General features: G+C 46.6%; 1 protein-coding gene across 1 annotated transcript in view; it reads left to right on the forward strand.

The window, feature by feature from the left end:
- Nucleotides 1–619: 619 nt before the first annotated feature.
- MSN (moesin) overlaps nucleotides 620–12,743 on the forward strand; it is a 76,466-nt gene continuing 64,342 nt past the window's right edge. Inside the window, exon 1 of the mRNA XM_002831744.6 lies at nucleotides 620–913. Within this exon, the coding sequence (XP_002831790.1) occupies nucleotides 902–913 (12 nt within the window). The 5' untranslated portion in view covers nucleotides 620–901. The remainder of the gene's footprint in view (nucleotides 914–12,743) is intronic.

Here is a 12,743-nt window from a genome sequence, read left to right on the forward strand (position 1 = left end):
GGAGCGGCTAAAGGATCAGGTCACTGATTTGAGGAAGGTGAAGACTGGGATTTAGATGAAGGAAAGATAAATGAGGACTGAGCAAGGATGGGTAGGAAATATGATGGGGAGAGTCCTACGGAAGAGAATGGATGAAGTGTTTTAAGAGGTGAAGCAGTTTAGCCAAAAGAAGAGAAGTTTCCTGTGGACCTGAGATCTTCAGGCCTTTGAAGAGCTGTTAGGGACAACAGGGGATCTGTGTGGCCTCAGGGAGCAGAACTGAGATCCATGGATGGAAGCCATAGAGAAAAGGAGTTCAGACACGGCAAGAACTTTCTAAGAGCCAGAGCTATCTAGAGAAGGAAAAGATAGCTGTGATAGGTAGTGAGCTCCCCATCAGTGGAAAGTTGCAGTCAGGGGCTGAGTAAGCATCTGTCAGGGCCCAGGTCTGGGCCCTGAGTGGGGGTGGGGCTGGAAGGCCAGGACGTGGAAGGCTAGGGGCTGTGACCGGGGTGGGAGAGGAGCCGGGTGGGTCTGGGTGGGGAGTGGTAGCTACCCTAGGTCCACCCGGGCCCAGCCGGGCCCCCCACGTGGCCGCTGTGGCCTGGCTGCGCCGGGCCGGGCCAGGCGGGGCTGGGCGGGGCAAGGCCAGCGGTCGGCGGGGAGGCGGGCGCGAGGGCGGGGAGCGGCGCGGAAGCCGGGCCACATAAAGGAGCGGGCGGCGCGACAGGGGCGGCTCTTTCCTGGGTGGGGTTTGTGAAGTCGTGGCCCGTTAGCAGGAAGCCTAACAGTCGCCCCGACGCTAGTGAGGGACCCAATCTGAGTCCCCGGCCAGCCGAATCCGAGCCGTGTGTACTGCGTGCTCAGCACTGCCCGACAGTCCTAGCTAAACTTCGCCAACTCCGCTGCCTTTGCCGCCACCATGCCCAAAACGGTGAGTGCCCGGGGTGGGCGCTGTCGACCCCAAAGGCTCTGGCTGAGCCTCATAGCCCTTTGCTGATGGCTGAGGGCTTGGCCAGCCACCGGCCCGCCTGGGACGCCGCGCCCTCCGCCATAGCCAAGGGTAGGGAGGGGACCGGAGTGGGATCCTGGTCTGGTGCGCCCTCAGAGGTTGAGGGGGTGTCCAGGCTGGAAGTTTGGACGGGGCGAGGCCTGCCTCTTTCTCAGGTTCCAGTTCCCTGTGTCTGAGATGCAACAGTCAGGACGGCTTCGTTGGGGCCTGGGGTTTCCCCTTTTCCCTGATGGGCCATGGGCACAGAGGAGAGGATTCTGGTCCAGAAGACAACACTTTCCCCAACCCAGGAATTGGCACCTTTCTGGGGCAAGGCTGCCAATGCCCAAGAGGGGACATGGGAACAGAGAAGCAGGGAGAAAGGAGGGAGCCGCTCGGGGCGGATCCGGCACCCCCACTCATCTTTCCCACAGCCTCACCGGGTGGCTCCAGCTGTTTTCCACTAGGAGGTGAGGAGAGAGATGTGAGGAAATCGTCATCGAGGCTGCACCCGAGAGCACCAACACTTATTTAGGCACCAGTCTGAGGAGAGGCCTACCCCATCTCCTGGGAGAGAGGACCGGTTTCTCCTTCCTCTCTGCCTCCAAATCCCTGCCCCTCCTGTTGCTTAATGCCTCTCTATCTCCTCCTATCCCCTCCGGACTGTTTTGTGTGGTGTGGGTTCTCTCGTGGGGCCACACCTTTCTAGAGTGGTGGTTGATTTGGGGATGCGTCTCCACCCCACTGGCTGTTATGAGAGGAACAGAAGCCTCCTGGGAGTGGGGATAGGGGGGCCGGATGCCCAGGAGGGAGAGGGGAGGAGGGGTGTGCCTGACTAATGAGCTCTGCTTGCTTTTGTGCAAGTCATGCCAAATGGCTGCTGAGGCCTTTCCCTTGCTCAGAAAGGCCTGGTGACCACCCTGGCTTGAGTCCCTTAGGCCAAACAGCTTGTTGAGCTGGCCTAGGCAATGCAGTGCTCCCAGACATGTCTCCCCAGGACTGCTTGAGCCTTGTAGAGGTGAGATAGTGACTAGTAGCCTTGAAAAGGGCTGAAGGCCCCTGGGATGAGAGGAGGCGAGTTGGGGGCCCAGCCTTTTGGGTTTGTGATGAGCTTTGGTTGCCAAGTTACTGTATACCAGCCTCACTGCCAAGTCGTTCTTGCCTTTCCAGAACCTTGTCCTTCAGAAACACCAAGTTTTCAAAAAGTATGTGCTTTCACTGTCTATCTCCTTTAAATTGCTTGTGGTTTTAGGACATGAGGCTTTTACACACTTTCTTCCCTAACCCCCGCCCCCAAAGAGAGAGAGTAATGGTTTTGGAGAGAGGGGAGAATATCCCATTGTCTGCCAAAACAGGATTATAAAGATCCTGTCAGGAGCGGCTCTTTGGGTCTCTCTCTGTGGTTGACTCCTGACTCCTCTTAAGGTGCGGCTTTGCCTGAACAGTTGGGTGGATCTCTGGGAATAGACATTGCTCCACGGCCTTTCTTCTGTAGTGGCATATCTCATCCTCAGTTCTGAGATAGTCCACTTTGAAACACAGCTTCATGGGCCTGGAAGTTGCTTCAAACTTGCATTAACCGTCTCATCTGAGTCAAAGTGGCAAAGAAGACAAGACAGCGTGTTTATTGTTTTCCTGGGAATGGAGAGAGAATGGAGTATAAGCTGTTTGTAGTCAGGCCTGGAGTAATGAGGGTACCTAAATACTGTAGGCATTTTTATGCAGATTGACTGAAACCTGAATCAAATTGGAAGGAGAGGGCTGAATTTTGATAGACTGGAAGTATTAGAGAATTTTCTATGCTTTGACTCAAAGAATGGTCAACTTTTAGGAAAAGCAACTATATTATGTCTGTTAAGGTCATAGAATCTTAACCTGAAAGGGACCTTGGAGACTGTTTAGTACAACTCTCTTAAAAAAAAACCAAAACCTAAAACAAAAAACTAATGAGGATATTGAGACCTACAGGGAAAGACCTACCTAAGGGCACATGGTGACTGAGCCAAGATTGGGGTCCAGGCTTTCTGATGCTCATCTCATTGACCCTTTATTCTGACCCAATGATTGAGTTCTTGACATTTGAGTTCCCTTTCTTGCTTCAAACAAATTGCCCCCTGCTCTCAGAACTTTATGGTCCTCAGATAAAAGGAAATGAGTAATTTGAGCAAAGTGGCCAAGATTGACATTTGTGTGGTCTCCTGGTAAGGTTCAGTAGTGTCACCAGGTGCCTTCTGTTACTTTTCTTATTCCTCATACCAAGGCCAAGGTGTTCAGGGGCACACCCTAGTTCACTGAATACCAACCACTAATTTTAATTAAAAGGGGAAAAAATTTCCCTTTCTCTGCTCCATTTTCATTTATGTGTTTTAGGCTATTTCTAGCATGTGACAGATAGAGAAAGGTAGTGGAAAATCAAACTTGTTCATTCATATTGCAGCATGTCTATCTAGGATCAGTTTCACTTTTATAGCTAATTGTCCCTCCTAGTCAGCCCAATCTCCCCTACATCTGTTAAAACACGCCGGCCGGGCGTGGTGGCTCAAGCCAGTAATCCCAGCACTTTCGGAGGCCGAGGCAGGCAGATCACGAGATCAGGAGTTTGAGACCAGCCTGACCAACATGGTGAAACCCCGTCTCTACTAAAATTACAAAAATTAGCCGGGCGTGGTGGTGTGTGCCTGTAATCCCAGCTACTCGGGAGGCTGAGGCAGGAGAATCACTTGAACCTGGGAGGCGGAGGTTGCAGTGAGCCAAGATCACGCCGCTGCACTCCAGCCTGGGCGACAGACTGAGACTCCATCTCAAAAACAAAAAAAGCAAAAAAACAAAAAAACATGTCTCACTACCCACCGCCACCCTTGCCTTCTTGCCATTCCTTGGACTCTGCTTCTGGTTGCCCGTTTCCTGAGTCTGCTTTAGTAGCCAGAATGGAAAAACTTATTAATTGCCATCTACATTTTTTGGTGATGATGACAGTTATATATATATATATTTAAAAAGGCCTTTCCCCCTCCCTACCTTCTTTAATTTTTTTTCTTTTAGGATCACAAAGGCTTTGAGGCTTTTTTGGATTTCCCAAAAAAAGAGTATTTTGAATTTTCGAGATGTTCTTGAGTTTCTGGTTTCCTTCCTTGGGATTTATTAAATGCTAGTATTGAAAAGGCTCTCCACAACTATAAAGTCCAATTCCTCTCATTGTATAGATGATGAAACTGAAACTCATGTTAGGGGGAGACTAACCTAGAGTGATGCAGTATGCCAGTTGCAAAGCTAGGACTTGAATCTAGGTCTTAGTTGGAGGGTCAGTCTTGGTGAAACACCTCTTTGATCTGCTGGGGTTTTAGCCATAGATCAACAGATCAGGGGAAAGGCAACGAATGGTCATTTGGTGGGACCATCAATGTGAGCAGACATAGAGCCTAGATCCTTGAAGTATTTGAAGGTGTTTGGGTCGGCAGTCAGCTAAACTTTAACAGGGGCTATGTGGACTGTTTATTCTCCTGCCATTCCTAGCATTACTTGAGCCACTCGAGTGGCACTAAAGTGGTACTTGGTAAATAGGAGCCAGAATCTCAGTCTTTTAACCCTTGAATTAGCCCTGCCTACAGACTTAAGTGTGGGGAAAAGGATCAGGAAGAGAGGTCATATGAGAGAGGATCCTGCATCTCTCCACTTGGGTTCTTCAGTTCACTTGGCCCTTTGTGAAAGTGTAGATGATAGAGACAGAGCAGGAACCATCTTGGGAATTTCCTTTATGCTTTTCTTTTAACAGCCCTCTGGGTAGGGAGGGGGCTGGTGGGGCAGGAAGGCCTTTGTGGGACCCATACCAACTAATCTATACTCTATCGTGTTAGGCTTGGAGAGGGAAAGGTTGCTCTGTGAGTCAGTGATAGAAGTAGTATTGATCACTAATCTTCTAACTTTCCATTCTCTATCTGTCTGCAACAGTAGCTTGTTTTAGGGTGTTGTTCTTACTTTTCTCTTACCTCCTCCTCCCATGAAGCTACTTTACCGAATGATGGAGCTGGAAAGGACATTTGGAAGTCATCTAGTCTATTTCCTCTGCCTCCAAATCTAATTCTCTCTGGATGAGATAATATGACAGCTACAATTATTCTGAACTCTGTTCTAGTGTTGCATGGCAACAGCCTGTCTTAGGTCCCTTTGTATCTTTCTGGGAGTTTCCCCCACTGGAATTTCTAGACTCAGGGTCCCCAGAGGGGAGAATATCTGGCTACCAACACTACCAGAGTTAGGCCTTTCATAACCATAGCTGCTGGAAATTTGGCATTGTTACAGATTGCGAATAGTCTCTCTCTAATCTTTCAAAGATAGAATTGAATTTATCGTGTGCCTCTTTCCTAACTCACAATCTTCTTTCCCTGCCACCTGCTCTATTACTTTGCTTGCAAAAAGGAAAAAACAGAGTACAGATGTGGTCTCCTTTGGGGTAGTCTGTTGGTTCAAGTGAAGGGGGTGGTCTTTTCATGATTGACTGGCTTTGCTGTCCATCCCTTCTTCCATTTCATGCTTGACAGAGCTGAAAAACTTTTCAATTCCAGGTTCTAATCTGTGGTATAGAAGTTGTCACTTTGGAGGATTAGCTCAGGATTCCATGAATTTGGAAGATGGGTGCTGGGAAATGGAAAGCAACACTGAATTGAGAATTTCTCTTCTCTTTCCATATAAGAACTTCTCTCCTGTCCTCAGTAAAGTGAGCCAAATGAAGTGGGACTTTAGGCAAGTCCTTTCTTCAGGCCCTCTGTCTCTCCAGCTTGTCATGAGGGAGCTGTACCAGTGATGGGTAAACTCTAGGAATCCCTCCAGTACTGATGTTTTTGAGAATCTTGATGGTATAGCATTGAGTCTCTTATATGTATGTTCATTCCTTCAGACATTCTTTCTTCAACATTTGGGCACCTTCCATGTGCCAGGCAGTATTGGAAATACAAAACTGAACAGCGCTTATTAAAATATATCCTCTTGTCCCATTATACTTCTTGAGTGCTGTTTCTTCTTAAGTGCTGAGTTCAGAATGGACTGTTTCTCACATGGGAGTTGGTTTGTTTCATTAGTAGATCCAAGGAGAATACTGGCTTGAGTACTCTTGGCCATTTCTTCCCGAGTCATGGGAGAGAAAGGGCTGTGTCTTTCCTTACTGTGGAAAGAAATAAACCAAGTGAGAGTATATTATGAAGGCTGTGGGTTGACTGAAAAGCTTCGGACAAACACTAGAAGCTTCATAGATTTTCCTGCCATTCTTCCCACATTTTTCAATGACCGCCTGCCTGATAGTAGAATAGTCCCTTTTATTTCTGCTGAAAGGAAGACCTGGAAGCTACTAGATTATGTTTCAGATTTTCTTCTAACATGGTGAGTGTGGTAGTTAGATATATTGGTAGATATTGAGGCCTTCCTAAGGGCTCCTAAACAAACCTCCTAAAGTATCTACCACCAGTGAGCTGAGGACTGGCTATTGTGGGGTACAGCTTTTTTTTTTTTTTTTTTTTTTTTTTTTTGATACGGAGTTTTGCTATTGTTCAGGCTGGAGTGCAATGGCACGATCTCGGCTCACTGCAACCTCCGCCTCCCGGGTTCAAGCGATTCTCCTGCCTCAGGCTCCCGAGTAGCTGGGATTGCAGGCATGCGCCACCATGCCTGGCTAATTTTGTATGGGGTACAGCATTTCAAAGGCATTTGCATCTAGGGCAACCCAGAGCTTCCCTAGCCTTAAGCTTTCCTTTAGCTGGTTGTTCTGGATGGGCAGGGTTTCTCACAGGAGTGTTTTGAACCACAGAACAACTGAGCTGGCCTGAAATCTTCTGCTTCAGCCTTTATCTTCTTGATGGGGGCACTAAAGTCCAGAAAAGGGAAAGGATTTGAGTGAACTGGTTATAGTGCCAGGACTAAAACCTAACTTGCTTGGCTCTAGTGTAGGGGAGGGACGGTGAATGCCTACCTTCTAAATGGCACTCACTGCGAGGTGCTCAGTGTCTTCTCCCTCTGTGCTGGTGGTGACATGACCGTGGAGTTATGGCCATGGGAAGAGCAAGTTCTTCTGTGTGTGTAGAGCTGACCTCATGGGTTTCTTTATTTGGAAATGGTTCAGGCTCTGACCTTGTCTCAGGAACTCTTTGTAGCACTTCCCAGGAAGGTAAGTGTTTTGCTTTGGCTTGTGACGGGTGGTGGAAGGCATATGTGTAGGCTGAAGGGAGGTAGAGAGAGGACACTAGTCACATTTTCCTGCTTGAGACTAGGCCTTGCTGTCCTAAGAAACTTTAGGGAGTAATTTCTTCCTCGTATTCATAGCCAGAGGGGTTAGGCAGCTTGTTCGAGGTCACATATAGTTGGTAATAGTATTGAAAGGAGAACTTGGATTTCCTAATTCCCAAGTTAGTGGTCTCCCACTGGACTTGGCTGTCTTAGAAGGATGACTCCACCCAGAGAGCATAGACTTCCAGAGAACTGGCTCTGTGGTGATTACATTAACAAGATGGGTACAATGGAGTTCCCCTAAAATGGTTTTGCTATAGCAGGTTTTTCTGGGATCTCTGATGACTGTCTTCTCTTCCTGCCCACCCCTCACCCCAGTTCCCTGCTTTCTCTTTGCCTTGTTTAATTTTGAGCTCTGACCTCTTTGAATTCTGAATTCTGACTCAGCACTCCAGCTTGATCTGTCCCTTGAGTTAGGAGAACAGTATGGCACTTTTTCAATTTAGTGACAATATTTGCTGCTGTAGCAAATTGTTTGAATGCAGACTGGAATCTCCTGGCCTCAAAGTTCACCCCTCACCTCTAGGTGCTTATAGGCCAAGCCTGGGGCAGGAAGCTAAAAAAAGACCTTTCAAACCTCCATGGAAAGGAAGCATAGAGTAGTGTTGAAAAACAGACTCTGGAACTAGACTGCCTGGACTCAAATCCGAGCTCTGCGACCAACTAGTTATATAGCCTTGGACAAGTTATTTAACTTCTGCACCTCATTTTCCTTAACCATAAATAATAATAGTACTTACAAGGTTGCTGTGAGGATTACATGAGGTAATTTATGTAAAGGGCTTAGAACTGTGCCTAGAATCTAGCAAGTGATATACAAATGTTATGATTATTTATTGAATTTTATTATATGCCTAACTTTGTGCTAGATGGGATGGATAAGAAAGAAGACAGGTAGTTGAATTCTTACCATTTAATGAGTGGTTACTATGTACTATTTACCATAAGGGATAGAAATAAATGAAGGGATGATACAATTGCTGCCTTCAAAGATCTCCTATCTCCTATTTAATTGGGGATTTAGGGCTAATTCACTTAAAAACGGCTTGAGAAAAATATATACTTTGCATTGCATTTTCTACAACTTTTTGAGGAGAAAGGGTTTACTGGGACACGAACAGGGCCTTAAAGGGTGTGTACACTTGGGAGCAGTGGCCGTTCTGGGTGGGAAAGTGATGTGTTTTTGGTATGTGGGTGTAAACCAATGGCCCTAGACTGGTGCTCTCTTGAAAGTTACTTTATCTGAAGTGAAGGGAGGCTTGAGGTGCTGACTGATTCAACGGGAGCCACAGATATAAGCATAGATGAAGCTACTCTTTCTAGGGTAATTTGGATCCAACAATCCTTTCTTAATTGGCAAAAAAGGGTCTGTGGGGGAGACCATACCTTTGGTTTTCCAGAATTGGGCAAATTAATTTTTTTTTTTTTGAGATGGAGTCTCACTCTGTTGCCCAGGCTGGAGTGCAATGGTGCAATCTTGGCTCACTGCAACCTCCGCCTCCTATGTTCAAGTGATTCTCGTGCCTCAGCCTCCCAAATAGCTGGGATTACAGGCATGCGCCACCATGCCCAGCCAATTTTTGTATTTTTAGTAGAGATGGGGTTTCACCCTGTTGGCCAGGCTGGTCTTGAACTCCTGACCTCAAGTGATTCACCCACCTCGGCCTCCCAAAATGGTGGGATTACAGGTGTGAGCCACCATGCCCGGCCTGGGCAAATTAATTTTTTAAAATGTTGCTTTTGTTGCCTAAGTAGGTATGTGAGAGGGTCTTTTCTTCATGCTTACACATGAACTAAACCAAAGAATAGAGCTTGGCAATAACTTTATGTCAGCAGCCTAGAAACAGCTTTTAATTCTCTCATTGACTTTGCTGTAAAATCAGGTATTTGGGAAAGGGTGGAGATGGCGGGGAGGATTTCTCAGTGTGTGGTTGTTAGAGGTGGAGGAGTATGACGTTTTCTGGCCAGGGCACAGCTGCAGCATCTGGGTCTTGAATTTGGAGAAAAGGCCTTTTGGGCAACTTTCAAAGCACAGACCTTTGTCTGTGCCTAATGACACAGATACCAGATCAGATGCTCCTTTCAATCGGCTTGTTGTGGCATAAGGTAAGTGTTGACATAGCTCTTAGGCCACTAGTATGGCAAGTGGCTCTGTGCTTGCTTAGTAGAACTGTTTTGCCAGTTGTCTTCTGTGATTGGTGACTTCGAATATTGAAGTTTCTTCCCATTCCTGACAACCCTTCTACCTTGTGGGAATTTGAAAGATACTTTGTGCATCCAGGGTAGTGATCAGGGCCTAATGAGAGAAGAGTTGAGATATGACAGTTTGGTTGTACAAAACAAGATATAATCCTGAAAATTTTTTCCTGAGTATATATTTGGGAAGTGACTGGGGCCAAGGCCTAGGAGGGGACAAGGCATACCTGTCAGGCTTGATCAGTATTTCTTTCCCTCTCTTTAGCCTTGGCCTCCATTAAATACCTGAGAAGGATCAAGTCTTATTTTTCTCAAGTTGTGTGTTTAGATAAGGTTCCTGATCTTACTTTCTTGATCTAATCTGCCTTCCCTCCAACCCATGATCCATTTCTTTTTTTTCTTTTTTCTTTTTTTTTTTTTTGAGATGGAGTCTTGCTCTGTTGCCCAGGCTGGAGTACAGTGACATGATTTTGGCTCACTGCAACCTCCATCTCCTGGGTTCAAGAGATTCTCCTGCCTCAGCCACCCAAGTAGCTGGGACTACAGGCGTGCGCCACCACGCCCGTCTAATTTTTATATTTTTTTAGTAGAGACGAGGTTTCACCATGTTGGCCAGGCTGGTCTTGAACTCCTGACCTCAGGTGATCTGCCTGCTTCAGCCTCCCAAAGTGCTGGGATTACAGGCGTGAGGCACTGCACCTGGCCGATCCATTTATTTTTTCAGATTCTCAGCCTGGATGTTTGATGAAGCTCACCAAGAGCCTCTTTTTTATCTGTTGTAATTTTTGACTGAGGTTGACTAATCTATGGTACGGAGTTGGAGGGTGAGGGTCAAGGTAACAGTCAATCTGGGCATCATTAGTTAAGTCGTACAAATCTTTGCTATTTTCAAGGGTTTTAAGTGAGCTAAACTCCTCTCCAAACATCCTTGTAGATACTTGTGGGAGACTGACTAATTCCTTTACAAAGAAGAAAAGTCACATGCCTTCTTTGCCTTTTAATTTTCCTTTTCTCCAACATGAAAATATCAGCAATATTAGAGGCAAATGGAGTTTGAGTGTGGTGGCTCATGCCTGTAATCCCAGCACTTTGAGAGGCCAAGGCAGGTGGATCATTTGAGGTCAGGAATTTGAGACCAGCCTGGCCAATATGGTGAAACCTCGTCTCTACTAAAAATAGAAAAAATAGCCGGGCATGTTGGCAGGAGCCTGTAATCCCAGCTACTCGGGAGGCTGAGGCAGGAGAATCACTTGAACCTGGGAGGTGGAGGTTGCAGTGAGCTGAGATCACGCCATTGCCCTCCAGCCTGGGTGACAAAGCAAGACTCTGTCTAAAAAAGAAATATGTAAATGGAAAAGAACAAACCCCCTCCCAGGTTCCTTATTCCCCTTGGTGCCTGGGCCATTGTAGATCTAGCATATGCTTGGTGGGAACATCTGCCATTTGCTTTAGGGTTATACTACATCTTTCTGCTTTGAGTGCTTGAAGAGTTGCTCCAGCAGGGCCTGATGTGGGCCTGGTGAAAATCTAGACTAGTTGCCTTTCTGTCTGCCATAGCCTGGGCATTTTCCTAAGGTTGGGAGTTTTTTTCCTTCTGGCCTTAGGCCAGTTGCCAGAGGAAACTGATGACTAAAGACTTCCTCCCTGCGACGTCAACTTCTGGAACCTTTCCTGATGATTCCTACCAGTCAAGTCTGCCTTATTTGGCTATTTTCTCCCCCCTCAAGTTACTCCCTCTCCTTGCCACCCCACCTCAACTAGTCCTCTGTTCTCCTTTAGTACAGGGAATGCCTTCTTCAAGTTTATACAATACCACCTGCAAACTTCTTTTCTTCTTGTTTAGAGTCCTAATATGGGGGAGGAGTGGGGAAGGATAGAGGAAGATGGGAGAGCTCTGGAATGACTGTGATTTCTCCACCCTGCTTTCTTATCTCCCCTTATCCTCTTGGCACTGCCTGGTCACTCATCTCTAGCTTCTTACCTAGATCTCTGACAGCCTAGGAGTGGTCTCGATTGGCCTAAAGAGGTTCAGAGTGTGGGGGTGGGATGGGGCTAGGGCTTTCAGCATTTGAAACTATTTCTTTGGAGCAGGTAAAGCCTTCCAGTTGGTAAGTCTAGTTCTTTAAGTATGCCTGTTGTATGCCTAGCCTTCTCACTTGGCTTTCCTGGGTGGGCTGAGTCTAAGTTCCCTCTACCTCCCCTTCCCAGTCCTGAGCTGTCTAACTTTAGGTTGGAAGAGCTGAGCTTTTAACACTTACAGCTTGGGGCACTTGTCTGGGTGTCTTTAAAAATACCTTTTAGTTAAAAATGGTACAATGGAAAGAAGAGTGAGATATTTGGTTTTTAATCTCTGCCTGTGTGACCTTGGGCAAGTCACTTTTATGAGGCTTAATTTTCTTATCTACAAAATAGAGACATTGGCTTTTTCTGACATTCTGATTATTTGTGCCCAGTCTTTAAGAGGCTAGGAAAGAGTTCTTGGAAAGCGTGTAGCAGAGCAGAGTGGTGACTTTTTGGAGAAGCTTCCTTTTCCCATTAAGAATGGCATTGAGTGTGTCATTTTCTCCTCTGGCTATCAATATGTAAGCAGCCCCCTCTATTTCAGTGAGCTCTGCTCTGGGATATACTGGATCTACCTACCAGAGAGCTCATTGTGGAGATCCTGGCTTGGAGAGACAACTGTTGACTACATGCCTTGGGTGGGGTCTTGGAGTCCAGCCTGCAGACTACAGTTGCTGGCTATTTTTGGTCATCTGTGACTCAGGAAGAATAGAAGACCGTTGGATTGGTCATTGTTCCATCAGGGAAAGGGAAGACAAAGAAACAAACTAAAACTGAGCACATATGAGATTTCACTTCCTTTACTCCCTCCCCCACAACATCCCTTTTTGTAGGGCTATGAAATTGCTTTTGACTGAGTCTTAAATTGCTAAGCTCCCTTTCCCCTTCCTCTATCTGAGTCATTGTTGACCATGTTGCCCTTGGACGGGGAGAGCTAGGTGATGTGGGCTTGGGTGGAGCAAAAGGGAGAATTTCTAGTCAGGAAGATTGCCACACACCTAGTGTTGGGCTTTCAACTGATCCTGTATTTTGTAAATATGGTTTCCTTTGGTATTAGTCCTGGAGATCAAAGGAGAGGGACTTCTGAATTTTCTGTGAGGGCCTACAAGGCTGATAGGGAATAAGCAAGTTTCTGGGAAAGGTGTACCCTTCACTGGATCTGTTTTTACCCATCCTCTACTTCTTCCTCCTTTTCTTCCTTCTCACTGACACTTCATCCAGTGCTTGCTTGCAAAACAAGGAT

Source organism: Pongo abelii, chromosome X, assembly GCF_028885655.2.
Source record: "Pongo abelii isolate AG06213 chromosome X, NHGRI_mPonAbe1-v2.0_pri, whole genome shotgun sequence".
Classification (NCBI taxonomy): Eukaryota; Metazoa; Chordata; class Mammalia; order Primates; family Hominidae; genus Pongo; species Pongo abelii.